This window comes from Chinchilla lanigera, unplaced genomic scaffold, assembly GCF_000276665.1.
Source record: "Chinchilla lanigera isolate Chin_1 unplaced genomic scaffold, ChiLan1.0 scaffold00046, whole genome shotgun sequence".
In the NCBI taxonomy this organism is placed as follows: Eukaryota; Metazoa; Chordata; class Mammalia; order Rodentia; family Chinchillidae; genus Chinchilla; species Chinchilla lanigera.
The window spans coordinates 3,939,470-3,963,244 of record NW_004955447.1 but is presented as its reverse complement, the minus strand read 5'-3'; the positions used below and the strand labels follow the sequence as shown (position 1 = coordinate 3,963,244).

At 35.4% G+C, this 23,775-nt stretch overlaps 1 protein-coding gene across 2 annotated transcripts in view; it reads right to left on the bottom strand.

Annotated features, from left to right (window-relative positions):
- Nucleotides 1-9,672: 9,672 nt before the first annotated feature.
- The window catches only part of LOC102005320 (UDP-glucuronosyltransferase 2B17-like), a 60,375-nt gene continuing 46,272 nt past the window's right edge, over nt 9,673-23,775 (bottom strand). Inside the window, exons 1-6 of one of the 2 annotated variants that reach the window (XM_005392811.1) lie at nt 19,407-20,172; nt 17,769-17,917; nt 15,195-15,326; nt 13,081-13,168; nt 12,080-12,299; nt 9,673-11,060 (exon numbers count right to left, since the gene is read on the bottom strand). In XM_005392811.1, coding sequence (XP_005392868.1) covers nt 10,784-11,060; nt 12,080-12,299; nt 13,081-13,168; nt 15,195-15,326; nt 17,769-17,917; nt 19,407-20,130 — 1,590 coding nt within the window. In that variant the 5' untranslated portion in view covers nt 20,131-20,172 and the 3' untranslated portion in view covers nt 9,673-10,783. Of the gene's footprint in view, nt 11,061-12,079; nt 12,300-13,080; nt 13,169-15,194; nt 15,327-17,768; nt 17,918-19,406; nt 20,173-23,775 lie in introns of those variants that run through there. The other variant, XM_013518530.1, reaches the window with a different exon arrangement.

The window sequence follows — 23,775 nt, the reverse complement described above, 5'->3', positions numbered from 1 at the left end:
TACTTTTCTTATCAAGCATAACCACACCTATATTTGGATTCCTTCTCAGAAGTTTGCAAACAAGATGTGATCTTTTCAATGTTTAAAGTTCCCACTCCAGTTTAACTTTAAAAGTTGCTGCACTCAACTTTTATGTCTTTATTACATTTTCAACTTATTTTTTTACGGATTGTGAAGGGAGAATAAAAAAATAAAATGGATGTCTTGGACTCAGGTTGAAAGTGTGCCCTAGTTTTTTAACTGCAAGTCACCACAAGTCACCATCTTGTGCTTCTGGCCATGGCAGGGTCTGTTCAGCACCAGCTACACTGGCCCCTCCACTCTGGGCGCAGTGGAGTCTCAGCAAAGTCACTGACTGGCAGAGGAGGCCAGAGCTCTGCCTGAGAAGCAAAAAAAGGTAAATGTCTTGCCTGATTTTCCTCATGCTCTGGACAGCCGTGAGGCAACACCCAGCACTCTGTACCCTCACTGAGCATGCTGGAATCTCTCCATGTCAGACCCAGGAGAACCCGCATCTCCACTGCGTGATCTCTGGTGATATCAACCTCCAGCTGGAATCTCAAGCTGGCTCTACAGGCTTCAGAGTATACATCATGTATTCAGCATTGGCCCCAAACAGCAAGAGTCCATACTAGGACCCTCAGAATACCATGCTGCAAGGCATTCCAGGGCTGGAATGAAGTATTTCAAGCCTTAAAAAGCAAATAGCATCTACCAGAGATAAATATGTTAAACAAGGCTATCCCAAAAATTGAAGGAGAAATACGTTTTTCCTTTGAAATAGACCACAGAAAAAGATATGTGAGTGATAACTGTGCACTCAAGATATTCCATAAAAATATTCTTGAATGAATATTCCAGCATATCATTGCAGATCAATGATCAACAGAAATAAAATAATAATATTATAATATAACATATATGTAATATCATATAATATATAATATCTAATAATATATTAAAATAATATGTAAAATACTATAATTTATAGTAATAACACCAAGACAGACAAAACCATAGAGAAAGAAATGCTAAGTAAGGTCAATAAATAAACTGCACAAAAAGATGACAAGAAAAGAAGAAAAGGATTCACTGTATTAGTTGATATAATATGTCAACTTGAGAAGCTTAGAATTTTAATGAAGCATCCCAGCAGGGAGCCAAGGTCCTTCCTTTGTAAACATTCTCATCCTGTGCAAAATGAGGGCACAGAGATGGTGTCAGTAATACACTGACCTTGGGGAGCAACCTGCATACAATAGAAGAGAGGAAATGAAGCTTGTCCCCTCTTTCGTTCTTGTTCCTGCTGCTGTTTTCTGCCAGTTTAAAGTGTGGCCCCTGTGCCATGCCACCCTGCCTTGGAGCCAGCTGATTACAGACTGAAACCTCCACACACCGTGAGCTAAATAAAGCTTTCCTTCCTTAATTTTAGGCATCTGGTACTTTGTCTCAGCAATGAGGGAAAAGAAACCAAGATAGAACTTGTTACCAGAGAAGTGGGGTTGTTGCTTTAACTATACCTGACCATGTGGTCAAGAGCCTTTGGGAATGCCTTGTGGGAAGAGAGTGGAAAGGTTCAGAGATGTCACCTGAAAGAGCAGCACTGGAATGCCTTAGGCTGTTCTGTATGGGAGATTCTGGTCAGAGCTCAGAAGACTGGAAAACCAGTAAAGGTCAGGCTCAGAAGGTTTTACTGGGAAGAAGGACTGCATTAGTTGTTCGAGTCCAGATGATGTCTGTTGTGGTTTGGCAGAAATTTTGTCTGCATCTTGCTCCTGTCTAGACACTTTGCCTGAGACTAAGACTAAGGGCAGTGGACTAATTAATCTGGTGAAAGAAATTTCAGGGCAGTCACATGTTGAGGCTGTGGCGTGGTTGCTGCTGGGGAATGTTAGCCAGATCTAAGTTGAGAATCGAAAGCGAAGAGCCCAGCAAGATGATATAAATTATTGTGTTTGCTCAGAATGGAAGATTCGTTAAAGCAGTGGACTACAAAGACAGAACTGAGGAGATATCTACTGCTGAGAGGAAACAGGAGAATATTAAAGATGACCAAGGTTATCACAAGAAGCTACAAGTCTCCACCCTTTGCTGCATCAAAAAAAGAAATGCTCTTTGAAAATTAATAACACACTCCTTAACAAAGAATGAGTCACAGAGAGAATCCAAGAAAAACTTTATGAATTTTTGGAAGTTAATAAAAATGACTGAACAATTCATTGAAAGCTTTGAGGTACTCTATGAGCAGCAGTGAGAAAATTTCATTGGAATTAATGTTCAAATGAGGAAACAGAGCAAGCCCAAATAAATAATCTCATAAACAATTGTGAAATACTTGAGAAACAATGTCTGATAAAAATTAAATCTAACAAGGAAAGATCACTGAAGAAAACCTGTGTAGGATGGCCATAACTGAATGTGATGAAAGTTAGTTATGAAAAACCAAAAGACAATATTAAAGGAGGCAAAACTAAAACATTTCCCCTAAAATCAAGAGCAAGATAAGGTCACACACTATTACTGTTCTACTCAGCATAGTACTTCCGTCTTTTGCCAGAGAAATAATATTAGAGAATGAAATAAAAGGGATATATATATGAAGGGAAGAACTGTAATTATCATTATTTGCAAATGAAATGATACTCTACATACAAGACCCAAGAAATTTTATCACAAACTCCGACTATTAATAATTAACTTCAGCAATGTAGAAGATCGACATGAAAGAAATCATTTGCCTTTGTGTACACTAATGTTGAACTTGAGAAGAAAATTATGAAACTTATACCATTCACAGTAGCATCAAGAAAGAAGAGAAACATGAGAAATGACCTAATGGAGGAAGTAAGATCTCTAAGAATAACACTACAGCACTTTGAACAAGGAGATTGAACGTGACATGAGAAAATGGAAGACGTCCCCTGCTCCTGGATAGGCAGAACCAATATTGTCGAACGGCCATACTCTTAAAACTTGCACAAATTCTGTGAAGTTCCACACAAAATAACAGCATACTTCACTGGAATACAAAAAATAAGCCTATACATCTTATTGAACCAGGAGAGACCCAGAATATCAAAAGTAATTTGGAATAAGAAGAGCAAAGAGGAGAATTTTCAGTACCAGAATTGAGGCTATATTAAAGCAATAGCGATATGAAACGGCATTGTACTGAAAACCATAACGTAACTACCACTTCGTTAAGGAGTATAGAAACATTCCTACATAGTTTCAGGTATTTAATCTTTGACAAATATCTATTTGCAGAAGATTAAGTGTGGACGCACGTCTCCTACCATGTCTTAGATTAAATCAAAATGGATCAAAAACAAAACATTAAAAGTTGAACTAAAATGTGGATGACGCAAAAGGTAAAACACAAAAACCCATAGGAGTAGGAAAGCATTTTCTAAACAGATCAGCTAAGCAAGAGCTAAGAGTAAGAATCAAGTATGAAATTGGATTATATCACCATAAAAAGCATATGTATTGCAAAATAATCCAATAGTAGATTGAAGAGACAACCTACAGTTTGGAAGAAAAAAATTCACAGCTACTCCTCAGGTGGATCAATAATATCTAGAATATATCAATAACTAAAACTAAATTAGACCATCTAAAGTTAAAGACTCAGTTAACAAATGGTCAAGTGAAAGAACAGACACTTCACAGAGGAAGAAGTACAAATGGCCAACAAATATATGAAAATACTTTTGACATGTCTTACAACTAGTGAGATACAAAATAAGAGAATGATAAGATCATATCTTGCTGAGAAAAATGGCAATTAAGAAATTTTTAAAAGGAAATATTTGTGTGGCTATAATACAAAATAAATCTTTCTGCATTGTTTGCAGGACTGTAAACTACTACAACCCTTAAAAGGTCAATATGGAGGTTTCTCAGAGAACTAAAAGGAAAAATTCAATAATACCCAGTTACCCTCCTTTGAGGTGTTTTCCCCAAGGGTTTAAGAAATCATACTACAGTGATACATAGATAACAATGATATTAACAACACAATTCACAGTAACTAAATCCTGAAAACGCCTGTTTTCCCACTAAGAGATGGTTGGGTAAAGAGAATGTTATATCCATACATAAAGGAATATGAGTCATCTTTAAGAAAGGACAAATCTGAGACATTTACAGGAAAATGATGTATCCAAATATAAAATATTGAGTAAAGTCAGACACCCTATTACAAATACGATATGATATTTTGCATCTGAGTAAGGCACTGTATAAACAAAAAAGTAAAGGATTGACAGAGGGAGACATGGGGAAGGATCTTTTGCAGATGGTAAGGCCTCCAGGGTCCCCAGGGTGAGAGGTGAGGGGTGAGAGCAAGGGGATAGGGAAATAGGTAGAAAGAAGATGTACTAGATAAAAGGCCCTAAGAAACAAATTTATCATACAGAAGTTATATTATAAACATGTATGAAGTTTATTAATATTAACAAGAAAGAATAGGGAACTATAGGACAATGGAGGGGGAGAGAATGGGATTATTAAAAAAAAGCAAATTCTATTATATACATGTCCAACTACCCAAGATGACTGTAAAATGCAATTACACTGTTCACAAACAAAAAAAGCCTAAAATTTATAAGTATAAATGACTATTGTACTGTATTCCCAAGTGTTTCTCTCCCTGTTTAACAGTATTCCTTTACTATCATTATTAAGGGAAACATTACATGCAAGACAGTCCTGATTTTAAGAAAGTACTACTTTCTTAAGTGTAATTAATGCTTGACTAAAATGATATGCATACAACTTTTCTCATGTCAGAATTTTAGGTGTAACACAGAAAATTTGAAGTTATGTCCAACAAGACAAATTTAATATTTAATTTTATTATAAAATTTTAACTTTAAGATTATATCAAATAAATGAAACAACCAACATTCAGAGGAACTACTATTTAGAGGAAGCACATTTTGTAAGTATTTTTCTCTCTTTTGAAGATTTAAATAGCCCTATATATTTTCCATATAAGACTGATGCGTTCAAAATATTGGCAAAGAAAATACGCGAGACTAATAAAATGAACATCAGACATTGATGATATCATGCTAATAAAAGGAAGCAGAATTGAGTGCTATGCACTGATACCATATTTCCCAGAAGGCATGTAGTCATGATCTACTGCAAATATGTAGTAATAAAAGTTTATAACACTTAAAATTTGAATGTTTTAAAAACATCTGTCAGTGAGAATGTGAAGGGATTCTTATGGTCATTTATTTCACTACACTAGACTTGGTAGCGTTTGCATGTCTCCCATAACATCATGGTGAGTACCCAAAATATACACAACACCATTTGTTATAAAAACAGCTTTTCTGGACTTTTCATGCAGACATCAACACTGGCCTCAAATCATGACTGTCAGAACAGTCACATATTTCTGCTTCAAAGTTTTCAATGTGATTCTTTGTGATTCTCCTGCCATCCTCGTTGTTTGACACTTTCCACAATTGCCTATTTCCAAATTTTGCACTGAAGTATGTTTAATCATCAGACACATTTTCTTCTGCAAACACTGGGAAGGCAAATTGATTGTGATGCTGACATTGGTTGTTACTGATTAGACCTCCCACACTAAGCAGATTTCTGCTCATCCTGACATTCATGCTTAAGTTCTTTCTTGCCTCTGAACTTCACATGAGAATTCATATATAAAAACATTGTAGTGAAAGGGGAAAAATGTCACAGTCTAATGTTTGCTTTCGTATGATCTTCATTGTTTTACACAGGACTGGCCTCATGAATTCCATCCAAACAGGTAGATGAATACATGAAGCCTCTAATTTAAGTGCACCTCATGAGTGGAGCAAGTGTGTTCTCACCACAGAAAAGTATTTACGTGCACATCCCTGAAAAGCATAGCATACTGAGCAGATGCAAAGATGTACAAACTCACACAGAACCATAGGCACTTGGGGTGAGGTTTATGTGTTTTGGTAACTTCTTTGTTCTTGAGAATGTGCAGAAATTAGCTTCTTAATAAGCTAGGATAAAATCCAAGGTATGTACATCTATTTCATAATTTAAGGTATGACAGCCAAATCAACACTACTGTTTCCTTGATATAAAAGTCTGCATAATTTGTGGATTTATACTATTGGAAATATGGTTGTAGATTTCATAAATTTGAATACTTTATGATACTGGGAATTTAAATCTAATACTTTACATTGGTAAATATGTGTGGTATTTTAAAAAAGTATATATTTCTATTTTTGATTACTGACCTTTGCCTAACAGAATCACTAAGCAGTACAGGCTGTGGTGGAACTAGTACCTTTAAGACTCTTAGAAATGTAGGAGTGAGAAACCTGGAAGGAAAAAAAATGGTCTTAGAAGATAAAATTATGTCTTTGGGTAATTTTATGTTTGCAGTTATGGTTTTCTGAAAAATGAAAATTAAAAATCTTGCTTTCCTTTTGTCCTGAACTTTATTTCTTCTGTCTTAATTTATTACTACCCTAGAGCTGAACCTTTGTTCCTAGGGATCACTGAGTGTGAAAGTTAAGGTGCTGGTTTGGTCAGTGGAATTTAGCCACTGGTTGAAGGCAAAGGTGACCCTCACTCAATTTGTACAGGGGGGAAATGAGATGATCATTCTCAGACCTTCATCTTCCATTTTTCTACATGATTTGGATGGTAGGCTTGATAAATTTAATTCTCAGTTGGGTATATGATTTATACCGCTATGTGCTGTTGCACTACAGTAACTCAAAGATATGTGTAAAATACCTTCATAAATACTTGCAAATGTCTCCTTCATTTCATTCTTGCCATTCCCCAAGCATCAATGTTCTAACTTATTGGGAGATAAGTTTATGGTTAAAACTGGAGGTATTTTTATGTCTTGGAAGATGATCCTCTTATTTTTGAAGACAAAGGGGCACTTCTGTTACCAAACGCTTCGACGACATGCAGGATTCGTGTCTGAACTCACCTGTGACTGGATGTGTACAGTTTCAAGTGTTGGAAATGTGTGAATTCTTTCAGGTGTTACTCATGTTGGTAAGCCAGTGAGCATATAGCTTTGAAATATGATGGTCTTTCCTTTATTTTTAGAGGGGCCAAAAGTTTTAATGTACCTAGAATCATAGGGAAGATTTATTATCAGTTTTCTAAAACAAAAGAGAAAGAACATGAATGAAGGGATGTTCATCTAATACACAGTTGTGTAGATAATAATAATCACTATTTCAAAAATTTCCCTACAAATGCATTGACTATCACATCTCATCTGTAAGTAGTAAATGATAATTTGTCTCATTTCAAAATACGTGGCCATATGCTATTAGGAAAAGCAAAATATGGGCATTTCTTGTCAGACTGCAGTTTACATGTCTGTACATCCTACAAATAATACCCTATAACTACTAAAAATTTTTAATTATTTTAGTATATGTTTCTTTAGGTATATCTTGTTGCCCAGAATTGTGTGATACATGTACCACCCAGTTCATAAGGGTGCATGGGAATATAACTGTCTATTCAAGAGAAAAAATTAGAAATATTATTTTTAAATAAAAATGCAATTTGACATATTTACCTTGATCGTGAGGAATGGAAGAAAATACTAGTGAAAACAAGGATTTTCCAAGTTACTCACTGTTACAGTAATCAGATGACCTTGGCTATATCGCTAACTACACAGCCTGCCACAGACAAGGTGCTCAACTGGGAGTGACAGTAAACTACAATGTGTATCACAGTGTGTGAATATGACTACCTAAAGAGTAGAAAAGATTGGAGAGAAGACTGCTTCAGTCTAAGAAGCCCAGAGTGGCTGTCTCTCTGAGTAAGAACCTCAGGGAAACAGCAGCAACCTGAGATCTCTGTCATTTATTTGAAAGTCAAGGACAAGAGAACAAAGACTAAGGTTAAATGCATTGGCAACATATTGTATAGGAGCTTCAACTATGGGACAGGGAAGAGCCAAGATGATGGTTTGCATGACATATACCCGTCTAATAATCTAGATGAGCTTTTTGGAGGCCCTGGAAACACCTTGGCCAAAGCAATCATCTCTGAGAGTCACTTGCTCTCAATTCTGCAGACTGCTTTCCTCCAGATTCCGCTCTAAGCCCTAGCCACGCATTCCAGGAGCATGGACTGTTGTTCCAGTGTGGCCTTCTCATCGTACTGGGATTTAATCCCTTCTTTGGCCAATGTCTCCCCACAAATACCTTTTTCTAAATTGAGTATAAATCATTTTAAAAATATACACCAGGAAAGTCACAGATAAAATTTCAACAAATTTAATAAAAGTTATAAAATAAAACTGATGACACTGAGATAAAATTTTAAGAACTTAGTGCACCACCCACTCCGAAATACATATGCTTTGGGGATTTGTTCAGAGGAGTGGACAGACGGGACCATAAAAACTCAAAAGTTTGGAACCACTTTTGATCTGAGCATATAATCACTCTGAAGAACAAGCAATATTGAAAACCATACACAAAGCAGTGTGCAAATGAGACAACACTGCAATTAATTATTAATATGTTTAAATTCCCTGAAGAGAGGCTTGGAGAACCAACAGAAATAGGCACTTGCTTATACCCTAAAACAAATATAGGTCTTAATAGTAGATACCGATGTTTCTGTCAGTTGAACAGTGGTAAAATAATGACCAATCCTATTAAAGGTTAAACTTCCCGTGCAGTAGAGGACATTTCTGAAGCAAGATTTGTTTTCAAATAATTTCAATTATTAATGTATTTCAATATTTCTGTCAGTGATTGTAACATTGTGAAAATGACCTCCTTCACTCTTAATGACACTAAATGAAAATAAAATTTGGGAGTGAGATTTAATAATAGTAAAGTAACTATTTACATGCTAAAAGCAGTGGTATTGAATTTTATTAAGCAATATATTCTTTCCCTTAAAGAGAAAAATATTTTGATATGGTAGTTTAAATCAAGATGCATTACCTTGCTGTACATATATTATTAAATATTTAGCTTTTAATGAGTATAAATCTGGTCCTGAGAAATAAAGATAATATTTTATTTGATGATATTTATTGAATGCTAGTGCTACCACACAGCTTGCATGAATTTTATGTGTGTATTACTGAAGGTCTTCGTCTTACTGTTTCAACCCTGGATGGTGGAAATATAGAAAGATTACTGCCCTCCTCTGCAAGTTACATTTCTTTTTTAATACCAGGGAGAGGAATTATTCCCTTTTCTGTTGCTATGTTATCATGCAACAACACTGCAGATTTTAGACTTGTTAAGCAATTTCCCTGTGTGCACAGTTCACTGTTCTCTATGAATTCCTACTTATTTCAACAACAGAATCAGATACCTGTAAAAAGTGGAGTAGGGTGGCTTTTTCTTACAGCTCCTCCAAGCTTTGTTATTCGCTGATTTCTTGATAGCCACTTTTTCTGGTGCGAGATGGACTCTCAGTGTTATTTTAATTTGCATGTCTTGCATGAATAAGGATGTTGAACAGTGTTTCATGTATTTATTTGCCACTTCTATTTCTTCATCTGAGAAGTGTGTATTCATCTCAGATGCCCATTTCTGGCAAGGAACTTTGTAGGTTGTGGTTTTAATTATCTCAATACTCCTGTGTAATCAATCATTCTAACAGTTTTTGGAAAAGTAAAACTTGACAACACATAGAAAATATGGTGTACATTTTTAAAGTTGTAAACATTTATTATCATTTTCATGCAAGATTACTTAGAATTCCTAGGTCCACAATGTTAACTTGTGAATTTTCAGGGTTCTGTAGAACACACCTTTCTTTCTACACAAAGATATCACAAAGTTACATAATTACAGCCAGAAATTGAACATAAGGGTGTGCATATTTTAGATACTCTACCACTGAGCTACATCTTCTACCCTTTTTCTTTGTTTAATTTCAATTTTAATTTTCTTAGTACATGTTTGCAGTACATGCATTTCATTTCACCTTGGGGAGTAGGTCCACATACATGCCACAGCTTGTTTTTTTTTCCACTAAATTCCTTCTACCTTCCCACTCATGTCCCTTTCTCTGTCTCTAAATTTCCTTACTCCATTTTGTTTTTCTTTTTCTTCTTAATCTTCACTTATGTTGAAGACAAAAATTTAACCTTCCTTTTGGGTATTTGGTGCCCATACATGGAATATCTTAAATCTTCTTCTTGCCCTTACCTTTCTCTAAGACAGTCTCTCATAGTTGCCCAGGTTGATGTAGAACTTCCTCTAATCCTGCCCACCATCCTAGTGCATGAGGACATCAACACTGGCCCAAGGGTCTTTTTTAAGTTTTAAAAATACTTGAGTCACATTTGCTTGAGTATAATTTGACCTGAGTTGAACCTGAAGTTTCTTGCTTGCACTTCAGAGTCTGAATAGATCTTGCCAATTTTAACTGATTTCCTTCTGGTTTCATTTACAGACTCAAGATAATGCATTTGTTGTCATTTTATTCAAAGACACACTATTTCTAAAAAAGCAAATAAAACTTACTCTTTCTGTTCTTTTCTACCAGAGGTTTCAATAATTGTGAATTTTTAAGAGGTATGATAAAAGGTATAAGCAAACACCAAATTGGAATTATTTCAGGAATTATGAAATTAGATTAAACATCCTTTAATGTTGCTCTGAAACAAAATATATAGCAAATCAGAAAAGTAAAGGTCTTATAAAATGTTGAGGAGTATCTCCCCACACCTTGATCCTAAATGTTAAATTAAAGTACAATAGATTGGTCTAGCATGCCTACCACCTATAGGTCTCAATCAGCTCTACTCCTTCTTCTTCTTTCCTGTCTTAACAATCTTCTGATAACAAAAGAAGCAACATTTTGTGACAAGGAGAGTAACGGTCACCACACAAGCAAGTAGGAAGCCAATGACATCCAAAGAGTGGTACTGGTACCAGGTGAGGTTCTGGGCGAGTGGCCGCAGGTGATTGGCCCTTTTGTGGCGCATGACAAACTCGATCCAGAAGGCTGCTCGGTCCAGGGGCTTCATTGGCTGGTCGTGGTGAATGGTCGATAACCACATGACATTCTCTTTAAAGCTGAGAAAATTCAGGAGACATCATCTTAAACATTGAATGAAAAAATAAATGCATATTGCTTGTAGATAAATATATGTAGACCTGATAAAATTGAAAGAAAATCTTGCCCTTAGTTAGGGTTAGGGTTAGGGTTAGGGTTAGGGTTAGGGTTAGGGTTAGGGTTAGGGTTAGGGTTAGGGTTAGGGTTAAGGATAGTTAGGGCTACATCCCGAGCCCTCATTTTTTAATACAAATGGGAGGGCTTTGTTTCAGAATATTTTCAATACTTTATATCTTTTCAATATAATAGGATAAATTAGTGAGGACATTATAGAACAAATTCAAAAAATTAGGATAGTTACATGAAAATGTAGAAAAATCACTATGGAATGATTAAGTGTAGTAAAATTTTAATATGATTCATATGTTTGCCTTTAAGGAACAATATTCATTTTGAATAAGTTGAAATAAGTGTGGTGATAATTTATGTGTTAACTTGCTATCATACAGACAGTGTTTGTTATGGGCTATGGATTTTGCTCAGCAGCACAGTGAATGCCTGGTAAGCGCAATGTCATGAGTTTGATTCCTGGTACCAGAAAAAAAATAACCAAAGATAAAAATAAAAGAAAATCCAAAAAAGAAAATGCTTTTTTTCTGTATATATCCATGTCATCATGTCACATATCATAATAAACAAAAAGGTAAGTTTAAAGTAACCCTTAAGTGCATTAAAATTTAAAGCTGTTGACATATTTATGTTTTTCTGTTGGAATAATTTTCTCATACTTCCTAACAAACCTTGTTTTTCTGCTTTCATTACTCTCCTTGAAGTTTTTAGCATTATGCTTAAATCGCAGACAAAATTTCCCAAAAAACGTGAAAAAACATCAAGAAGGTATAAATGCCTGTGAATGATTTTCATCACGTTGCTAAGTAAAAATTTATATTCATGAACATCTTCCTGTTCTGATTCTCCCTGATCCCTTCTCCTTTATTCAAATACATAAAATCCTATGCAGTAAATGGGTAATACTCACGAAGGGTTGTTCATGACTTCCTTCAGTGCATTGACCAAATCTGCAGTTGACATTGTCATGAAATCCAACACAACAGCTGCTCCTTTGGCTTCCATGTGAGCTATGTTATCATGTTGTTCCCCAAACAAAGGAATGCCCACCATAGGGACCCCGTGGTTGATGGCATCGTAGATGCCATTGGCTCCTCCATGAGTTACAAAAGCTTTGGTTTTGGGATGACCTGGAATTAGGAGAATTTCAGTCCTGTTATTAAGTATAAATCTTAGACAAAATATGAGGAGTTTCAGAAGGTGATAAGAGAAGAATCTTTTTTATGAAATAGCTATTGATTATTTTTTAGTGATATTTGCTTTCTACCTCAGAGCAAAAAGTATCAAAATCTACTTGCTGGTAGGTGGACATTTAATGACAGAGATATTGAGTGACTTGAGAGTTAAACAACAGGTACATGGTAGTAGGATAAATGCAAATACTAATGAAGAAAATAAAGCAAATGACAAAGAAGACCTTGTGCATGCCAGAACCTTTCTTCCTTTAAAAAAAATATAGTTTTTTCAGTAAGTCTGATGTGAAGATTGTTCAAAGCTACAATGTGAGGAAATGTGTTATTACTTTATAATAAACTGTGTATGTGTTTTTCTTACTAATGCAGTCATTCTGAATTCACCAACATTGACCTTGGAGTACTCCTGTTTTAGAGGAAAATGCAAATTTATTTCTTGAACTGCAGGTTAAGGATACAACCTACATAATTAAAAATTCTTAATGTGAGGTAACTGCCACCAAGTAAAAGTAATTTTTGACCACCAACAGGAGACTGTGTAATCAAATGCAAACTAGTATATTTTACTTCTCATCAGACTGGGAAAAGAGTACAAAAGCCTTCGATTTAATTTTGAACTTTGCAATAATAAATGGTCAGAATGTTCTTTCCTTTGTATTCAAGTATCATGAAGCAGATTCAGCGTCACGTCTATAGCGTTTGTGCTTTAGAACCTTACCAAGGAGGTCATTCTGGGGGATCCACTCATACAGTTGAGTATTGGGTTGTAAGGTGTCAGGTTTCTTGCCACTGTATCTCCAAATAACCTAATAGATCAAAAAAATATTTGACTGTACTTCTCAAAGTTGAACTAGATGAATATCTAAAATTTAATTAGTTTAGGTTAAATATGGTTTGTACATTTATGTTTGTACTAGATCAGGAAATCAGATGAAGAAAAGTAAAGTCATTCTTTTTTTTGTCTATGTTGTTGGCATTTTGCTATTGTTTTCTCTTAAAATTTTTTAAATTAAAAAAAGAACACATAAAACCCCAAAATTTAAATAATGTAGAAAAGTCAAGAACAAATACAATATAGACCTATCTTCTCTGTGATTTCATACTACTTTGGGCAAGTGCAGTCATGAGTTTCAGATAATGACTAATACAAATGAGATAATGAATGAAAAATACTATGTTTAAGAAATTGCTATGTAGTCATCCTTCTATCATAGACCAATGAGTTTACAGATTAAAGTCCTTGTACACAATGTACACTTTAAAAACAATATCACCTTTTGTTTTTTAATGATATTAGAGATTACTTATTTATTGCGTATATTATTTTACTAGAGTTGACCATTGTTTATTTACCAAACTTAATTGTAATCAGCAAATGGTGAGAAATCAAAAATGGTTCAAAAATAACTTACATAAAAATTGCTTTAAGTCACAAAAAAGTAGTGTTTCTTCCAGGAAAATTTCAGTTGCTCTTTCTTCATGAACTCAGAGTATCATCAATAGTGTTAGGACAAGAAGTTCTTTATGGCTGTTGAAAACTTGCAAAATTGGAAGGCCCTATGTTTTATTCAAATATTTATTTTGCCAAAATGGACCATGATGTATATTCACAGAACAGAAAACATGATTTATCCCAGACAAAGCATTTCCATGCCTAATCTTAGGATAATGTAATTTTGAGAAATACCCAAGTCACCAACATGTAAAGAAACATCATTTATTAATGCATTATTTCTATTTACTCTGAGTTAGGGATAACTTCTGATTCTCATCTTATAATGTACAATACTGATAACAAAAATCATACAGCTATAGAAACTGTACAAGTAGGTCATAAATATTTATTTATTTATTTATTTATTTATTTTCCAGTGCCTGGGATTGAACTCACGACCTTGCACTTGCCAGGCAGGTGCTGTGCCACTGAACTAAATCCCCACCCCCAAGTTCATAAATATTGAACAATCAAATTTATATTATATGTTAGAGAAAACTAGTGCCTAACATACTCAGGAGAGAGGTACAGATCCTCTTCCTGTTCCAGGCTCGATTAAGCTTGAATATTTCTTACTACACTTCTCCTTACTCAGTTACCTGGAAGTTTGAATCTGGTTCATAGCAAGCAGTGTCCTTGTGAGATGTATCTTACTTATCTTCCTCTTCCAGATGTTAGCAGGCTCCAGGTCATGAGGGAAGACTTCCATTTCTCTCTCTCTTTCTCTCTCTCTCTCTCTCTCTTTCTCTCTCTCTCTCAAATTCTGTGGATCTGCATTGCCCTTCTACTTAGAAATGATAAACTCTGGCCAACATTCTCTAAATTCTGCCCTGAATAACACAATTAATAGTCTGATTCCAAAGTATGATAAATTATGAGGCCATGTTTTAGCATTCATCTTAAGTTGCATAATGATATTTGGCCTCTTTCAAATATCTGCATATTAGTTTGTGCTAGTGAAGTTAGTAACTCGGCTTTCACACCTGTCTGAAACATCTTGAGTATGTACGATGTCTGAGCAACCATGCATGGAAGGAAAACAAGGAATCACACAGTGCTCGGTCATTTCCGAATTACTACCAACAATATCATGGTGACAAAAGTTCACAGTTTAATCCGTTAAATATTTCTTTTTGGTGTCAGTGTTAACATCAACATTATTATGAACCAGATCCTCCCACTTTTATTAATATACACCATCGATAGCTTGGTTTAAACTGACTAAGTTAAATGAGATCTATAACTTTAGTTTTCACATAGAGGTTTTGCAATTGGATCCTTGATAGAATTTAAGAGATTGGTGTGTGTCTGTGCAGTGTTAAGGCACTTTAGCTAACCTTTTGGGGCAGCTGAGCAAGAGCTAATGCAATCACATTGGCCCTTTCTTCTGTTAGGTTGTGGACCATCGACCCTAGAGAAAACACCACAATACCGTGTTCTCCAGAGCTCTGCACAAACTCTTCCATTTCCTGTGAAGAAAAATGTACCCCATCACAAAAGAAGAATGAGAGCGCATACACTTTTGAAAGGATTAGACAGAAAGTGAGAGAAGCCCAGTCTTGTTAGGTATCACTGGAAGAATAGCAGGCTTAAGTACAATGTAGCACTCGCCACCATAACTTTTTCTAACTTTCTCAGTGGTAATGGGAAGAACATTCACATTGTTGTGCAAAGTTCGTCTGAAATGAATCTGTTTTGTAAACAAAAATTGTAAAGCCAGTGTACTTTCTATGTTTTTGAATACTTGTGTCGAACTTATGTTCCTTTTCCGTCCTACAAGAAACATTTGCTATTTCTATGTGTATTCTTTCTTCCTTTGATTCCAACTCACCTTCTAGTGTATGACTGTTCTGGAGTTAGCAACGAATCTTTAGTAAAAGAACGCAATGATGTGGTATACTCACACATGCAATTTAATCATTCACTAGCAAGAATAGTTTTTTTGCCTGTGTTTGCTTGTATTAAATGTGTTATATTATTAAATTTAATGTGTTAAATTGTTATATTGTATTGTTATAGTACTTTTTGATTATGCTTGCGTAGATTGTTCCAGTATATATCACATAGCCAGACGTAGATACATTTTTTACAATTTCATTCAAATGATCAAAAATTTTAATTTTTATTCAACAAGGAATTTATGTAATAATTTGGTAATGACAAAACACATATTTTAGCAAATGAAAGATTATTTTAAAAAAAGATTTCATGTTGATTTGGGTGCAAATTTGGGTATTGTTAGTGAGTAATGCCATATGTTATTATTTCCTCTCTTTATCTTTTACTTTCCCAGTCTTATTAACTCTGTCATTTTTCTTTTTTATGAGGAATGGGAATCTTTCACATATAAGGATAAACTATATTAAAATTTCAGACAGACTGCCTCAGTATATTGTCAGGAGAACAGAACCATAGAATCTAAATAATTTTAATTCAAAAATGTGTGTCTTTGACAGTTTAATTAGTTAAAGTTTTCTTAAGCTAACAAAAAAGATGGTAAAATGAGAATTTCTGAAGGCAACTGGCAATAGAACAGTATGAATTTTTTTCTTTCTAAACATATTTTAAACATTTGGTGTGACCTTGAAATTCATTTTGTTCTTGTTACTTCATAAATTATTACCATCCTATGGGTAGGTTGATTTGTATTGTAATTGAAATGTAAGATCTGTTTTCACACATGAGTAGTCAGTATGAGCTGGAGTCCACTTGAACTGTAGTAGACATTAGCTCTGGGATCCTTCTAGGGAACTTTACTGTGGTGGCCTCTCGGCTCGAGAGAATCACTAACACTGGACCTGTAGAGTCATCCATCCCATTTGTAGTGTGAAATGTGAAACACTTAGAGTGAGCCGTAATTTAAATGGTGAGAAGAAAGCAAGGAAACAGTAGGTTTGGCTGCACATCATTTCAGGGATACAAACTGATATTGTAGAGAAACAATCTTTGTCTTTAAGTGGAAAATAGAAGCGTTTTGCAGTGAAATTTTAACATTTAATATATTTCTTTTTAATGGTTAAATTCATAAATTTTCATTGTTTGAAATATCGTTAAAATTATTATTGCAAGTTTTTTAAATACACTCTATTTAACACATTATTCATGTGCTTCCTGTGAGCATAGTTGCACATGTTCATTTACTTTAAGTAAATCTATAGGATACCTCTTCTCTCTCATTTTGTTAGACAGTTCAACACTGATTTCAGTTCCCATTGGATGAGATCACATGTAAAGATTGCATGCTACATATTAAGCAAGCAATAGAATCAGTGATAACGTAAAACACAAATACCTCAATAGTGAACAGTAATCCAAGATCACTAAGCCACAGAGATGTTTGAAAGTTGCATTCATTTTCAATTTCTTTCCTTAATCTCTTTTATTTACTTGTTTATTTATTTATTTTTTGATTATTGGCCTTTTTATATAAGTAGGCATAGTCATTAGTTTGAAAATTCTAGTTTAAGTAGCATTATCTGTTGCCTGAGTTCTTAGAATTTCCTCAATTCCCCCTCCCATAGTCTTGCTACATTACAAACAAATCCAATAACCGAATAAAGAAAAAAATTCTTGCTTTTTATTAAGTAATTCCTATTATAACTCTCTTGAACCTAAGGGTTCTGTGAGTACCCAATTGCTCTTTTAGAAGTACTTAATCCATCTGAATTATCTGCTTACAAATTACCCCATATAAAATAGGTCTGCTTAGTCAGCTTTGGGATTTTAATGAAATCTGTAAACTTGTGATTCTACAGAAACATGAGTTTCTCCTCGAAGGGTACTTTATCCCATCCCTAACTTAGCTCTCAGTTTGAACAACAACTGTGAATAAATCGTGAATAATTAATTATTCTTGGAGAAAATGAAAAATCAGACACAAACAAAACAAGAGAAAAACATTGATATTTTACCTTAGGCAAGGGCTTGGCAGGTTTGCAGTGGAGCCCACCAACAAACTCAGTATTTGGCAAGGTAGGGCGAGGAAATTCCAAATCCCAGTAGGATCGAATGAGCCACATTTCTGCTTTTGCCATACTCTGTGATAATGTAGTGGGTCTCCCTAAACGAAGAAGGAAAACAAGGAAAGAATGAAAGAGTAAAAGAGAGACAGACAATAAGACAGAGAGAGGGACAGAGAAGCAAAAGAAACAAAGAAAAGAACAGAAAGAAGGAAAAGAGAAAAGAGGGAGAGTAGAAATGGCATAATGATCAAGTTATTTCTCATAACGAATGATATATATGTTTACAAAGGCATTTGACTAATTCATTCAATGGTACAACTAAAGATGTATAAGATTTTGGACACTGAATTAAACAACGTTAATTTTTGGATATTATAACTCATACATGTGATATTTACATATGTAAGCAGAACATTTCAGTGTTTGTGTCTGTGTATGTACCCGTGAAGGATTTAGAAAGGGACAATGATTTCTGATTTCACCTCAGTGTGTCATAATAATGGACACTAAAATGAAACCCTATTGATTTAATCATGAATTAATCTGCTTTATAAAACTGTGAGATGGGCAGATCTGAGAATAAGTAATGGTTTCAGTTGCATTTTTACATAAGGCTAGTGTAATAATGGAGATAGCTTTCTCAGGAGTCTAAAGGTACTTTCTACAATTTAGCAATCTTTAGCTGATCCCTGATTTTCCAAATGAACTGAAAATTTCTGAAATGGTGGCTGATTTATTGTACCTACAATTAATTTTCTTCACTTTAACAGTTTTGTGACATTTATATAAAAATTTTTACAAGCTAGCTTGGAGACATCCAGAAATTGTCAAAATAGAGATGTATATTTGCTCACAGTTTTCTTTTTTTTTTAAACGAAGAAAAGTGATTTTTAAAAATGATTAATTATATGAATGTCCCAATTACTTAGAGAACATTTCTAGGTCTTTTCAGTGATAACTGACAACTACCAAATGAAGGGAGGGGAAATCTTTAGCCCAAGGATATTGGTTGTCTGGATTGTGAAGAAAATCTTCAGGTTATGTGGAAAATACTTTAATTTTAAATAACAAAACTTATATGCTAAAGGAAGAAATTTGCTCAATGATACACAGGAAAAATAAGACCCTTCTTTTCTGCATGCATTCATTCTTTTTTTTTCTTTTTTTTTGGTTTTTTGGTTTTTCTCCGGTACCGGGAACCGAACTCAAGACCTTGCGCTTGCCAGGCAGGCGCTTTGCCGCTGAGCTAAATCCCCAGCCCCTGCATGCATTCATTCTAAGATAAAGGAAAGTTTCTATTCAATAGATACTTTTGATCACATAGAAAAGGGTACAGAAAAATAGGTATCTAATTCCAGGTAAAAGGCCCAAGTGTCTCACCCTCTAGTTGTTTGACCTGGAATGCTATAAATTCTAACTGAAAACATTTATGTAACTTTTTAAAAAGTAGAGTGACAATGAAATTTTTATATCAAATTTCATTATTTCATCTATAAAGCATAAATCTGTTATTGCCCATGCATACAAGTTTGATTCAAAATACACAGCAATAGGGACTTGAAGAAATCAATACACAAAATGACTTACCTAAAATTTCAGTGTAAAACTGACTCCACTTCTTCTCATTAAATGTTTGAAACCAGAAGTCAAAATACAGCAAGTGCATCAAATTTTTCACCCTCTCCATGAAAGTCATTTGACTGCTTAGTCTCGACAGAATAACAGGTACATAAGAAGGAGGAAACAGAAGGCCTGCATTGTACTTTTCATATGTGTAGCCAGGAGAGAAGCGGAGGGTGTACACCAAAGGAATTTTCAGTAGTTCAGCCATCAGGTCCCCACCAGGAAAGATGGCATCTGCAAGAAGGACGTCAAACTTTGAGTCTTGTAATTTGGTCATAAGTTTCTTGTTCCGAACTGCACCTTCAGTAATGTTATAATAAACATCAGAAAATTCCCAGAGCAAGCCTTGCAGCCGTGGAAAATGTTTCCAGTAGGTGTCCTTTGGCACAGTATATATCCAGGTATCAAGCGTTCGCTCAAAAAAATTCTTCATGTCTTCTGTATTGGAAGATGTAAGAAAAGTTTCAAATTTTATATCAGAGGGACTATTGAGATAAAGAAAAACAGAAGATGAAGGTCTGAGGACTGTCACCTCATGTCCCCGCTGTACAAGTTCAGTGAGGATCACCTGTATATTCAACCAGTGGCTATAATCCATGGGCCACACCAGCACTTTCCCACATCTTCCAGCACTAAAGTAACAACACAAATGGAGCAGCAACAGAATTGTCTTCATTATCCTAGACATCTTGGTAAAGTTGAGTCCTTCCCGTTACAGTATCCTGCTGGCTGTAATTATTACTGATGCTTACTAATATCTATTTAATGTGCACCAAGAAGTTAAAGTATAACTTTCATTGATCAATGTCCTAGTGAATTTTCTCATTGGTGAGGCAACACATAGAACCCAAAGTTAAAGGGGCAAATGTTTAGCTCACAGTTTGTAGAAGTTTCAGCCCATAATCAACTGACTGAGGAATGTTGGCTTCAAAGAGGGGCATTGAAGAGAAAATATTAAAGCAGTGTGTGACAGGTGGAAGATAGCAAAAGCAGGGTAGCATTGGACCTTCACAGCTTCTTTCTCTCCCGTTCATGTAATCCAGGCTACTCAGGGCAGGTAGCACTCACACCCATAATCCTTGTGTCCTGGAGCCTGACATTTCACCAAGAATCAATCCCAGTATCACATACTCTCAATCCCACCCCCTTTGAAAAAACCCAACCTGTGACCACATGAAGCTTTGTGAGGAAATCAAGACATAATCCATACCAGTCATTAGATTCACTAAATGATTAATCAGAGCAAAAGACTGAATGAGCAAGCAAAAGAATCAAAGGTAAGGGCATTGTTTTTAAATATCTCTTTTCTGACTAAAGGGCTTAACTTGGTCAGGTATAGGATACTTGTTTGTGTGAGTTACCTGTATCGTACAATGAATTAATATCCATTCCAGAAATAGTAGAAAATGAGCAGTGACTTTTGTCTACAGACATTTTTAAACACTTGACACAAGCTTAGAGATAAAAAGGCAACTATAAGGAATTTCTTGGGTATTGTGATTCAGTGCATAGTTTCAATAAATTTGCTGTGTAAAAATACTTATGAAATGCAACTAATGTACATGAAATTATCTAATTTAAAGTGTATAATATACTGTCTCACAATATAGATATTGAAAACTGTAATGATAATGACAATCCATTTTTCAAGTGCTTGATTTCTCCATTAAGAACATTTAGATCATGATGACCAGGGGAAAATGGCTGGCAGGAATTGTGTGCTCTACTGTACTACACTACAAATGAACAAAACCAGAACAGCAGTGGCATCCCTGGAGACTATGAAGCAGAATGACAGAGTGCTGTGGGCATGTGACATTCAGGAACACTGAGATGATACCGGCCATATGAAAAAGGAAACTATGCCAGGAATATAGCTCAGTGGCAGAACAGCTGCCTGGCAAGTACAAGGTCCTAAGTTCGATTCCTAGTACAAAAAGAAATAAGTTAAATAAAACAAAAAATGAAAGAGGAAACTAGGCAAACAACATCTGTCCTCTCCCATCTCTAAAAACAAAACTCTTGGCAAGAGAAGAGAAAGCAGAGATCTCAGACACTTCTCACTCTCACTGTGCACAACAGATTCTACACTGTTGAAGAAACATGTGTGTCACCAGCACTCAATTTGAGGAGCAGGGAGTTTAGCACGCTGCTTCATTGCCCTGAAGAATGAGTTGAGTCCTAATCTTGCCATCCTTGGCCAAGGCCGTAGTGATCATCACCACCTTAAGGCTCTGGACAACTGGGGTTCTGGGCACATGGCCAATCCAGTCTTAGGACATGATGGTGTTGACCTGCCAGATGGGCTTGGGCAGCATCTCAGCAGCTCTCCCAAGTGACCCAGCTGGGAGAGGCACTCAGGAAACATTTAAATGTCTCATTCTATCAAACAGCTGCCCAGGAATCAACAAACATTTCCACCAGTATCGTGAAAGTTCAGGACCAGGACCGAAGTAGAGAACACTATCCAAAGACTTACAGTACGGGAAAACAGAGAGGCAGCCCATACTGAGTGCCTCTGCTCACCGAATGCCTGTGAAGCAAAGAAAGGGTCGTGCCTACATATTCTGGCTCCAGGAAGAAGCCAATAGGCCTAGCAAGCTAAAATTCTCAAGCATCATCCAAGGGGCTTCCCCAGCCTTCTATGATCACAAGAAGACATTGAGCAGCTCATTCTCAGGTGCTCTGCCTGCAAAGACTCTGAGAAATAGAAAAGGAGGAGGTGGTTTTCTTATGTTATCAACTGTAGGAAGGAGCTTGCAATCCTGCATTAAACAGCATGGATTCCCTGAGGGAATTTTGTCAAGTTTTTGAACAATGACTCCTTCTCTTCTTGGGCCCAACTGAGCACTATGCTGCTTGCATCCCCAATACATTGACAAAACGAGCACACACATTCAGGAACACACACACACACACACACACACACACACACACACACACACACAAACACACAATCTGATAGTACCGCAGCAATTCCACATAGACCTACTGAGGAAGACACCTAACCAACCCCAAGGCATATACAGTTTACCCATTTAAGCTCACAGAGCCAACAGCTTTAAACTACTGAAGTACAACCTAATCTCCCAACCTGATCTGCCAGAAGAGATCTATGTGTCACAGCTGTGCATTCACACAGTTCCAAAACCTAGACCACTGTGAGAGACAACCACACACATCACACACACTGAATTCACCTGAAGAAGCTAAAGTGACACAACCCTAAAGCACAGACCTGGCATCAACCCAATGAAGCCTATGCACACAGAGTTTATGATGAAACCGTCCTAAGCCATTTGTTGATTCAATGCACCTGACATCCCCTGATAGAATTGTAGGGGCACTAAAAGTGCTAAATAAATGAATAAATGAATGAATGAATGAATGAATGAATAAATAATAGCAAATTGCATTGACAAGCAAAATGGAGCAGGAAAGTGTTCTTAGGCACAGATTTTAAAGAAACATGAATGATATAAAAGTGAAATAGAATTGAAAATAATGTTTATAAAGAGACATAATAATACAAAAAAGAAATATCCAAGGAGAAGAGTTTAATAAATAAAAGAATAAAAATATGAACAACAGAATAAATTTGGTAAATAACTATGAAACTTAATGATATGTTGCTTAATGAGATTGAATTGGATCAGAAAAAGGTAAATAATTAATACAAATGAAAAAACAGAATTCTGAGACATTAAGTAAGAAATAATCAGTTACACTATAAGTGTTGATGAAAGGAAAGCAAGAAGAAAGAATAAAACATTTTTACAAAATAATTGTTGAGAGAATTAGAAATCTTGAAGGTTGATTTTTATGTACTTGATATCAATCTTGATAGTTGATAGCTGATAACACAGGAAGGACACCAGTAAAGTCCATGAATCTCAGTGGACCCTTAGGAGACTTTATAAAGCATGTTCTTCAAGAGATACTATAATAAATCTATCAGAAAGGGAAGACAAATAGAAATTATAAAACCATGGAATCAAGTCACATTTTTCCAAATCTCTAAAGGATGAACAACAAACTTCCCAGTAGAAAACTTCACAGAGGGAAATTTTAGGGTGTTCTTTTTATGTACCTGCAAAAATAAAACGTAAGCCAGGAATGCTATCATTAGGAAAATAATCTCTCAAAAATTACAAGTAAATAGTATCTTTCTAGAAGAAGAAAAATTGAGAGAATCTTTGATCACCAGGCTGGCCCTAAAAGAAATGCTGAAAAGAGTCCTGCATTACAAAGAGAAATATTGTAGTCATCATGAACATATAAGGATGCAAGTAAATAGCAAAACACTTATAGAAAAAATAATATATCATACTGG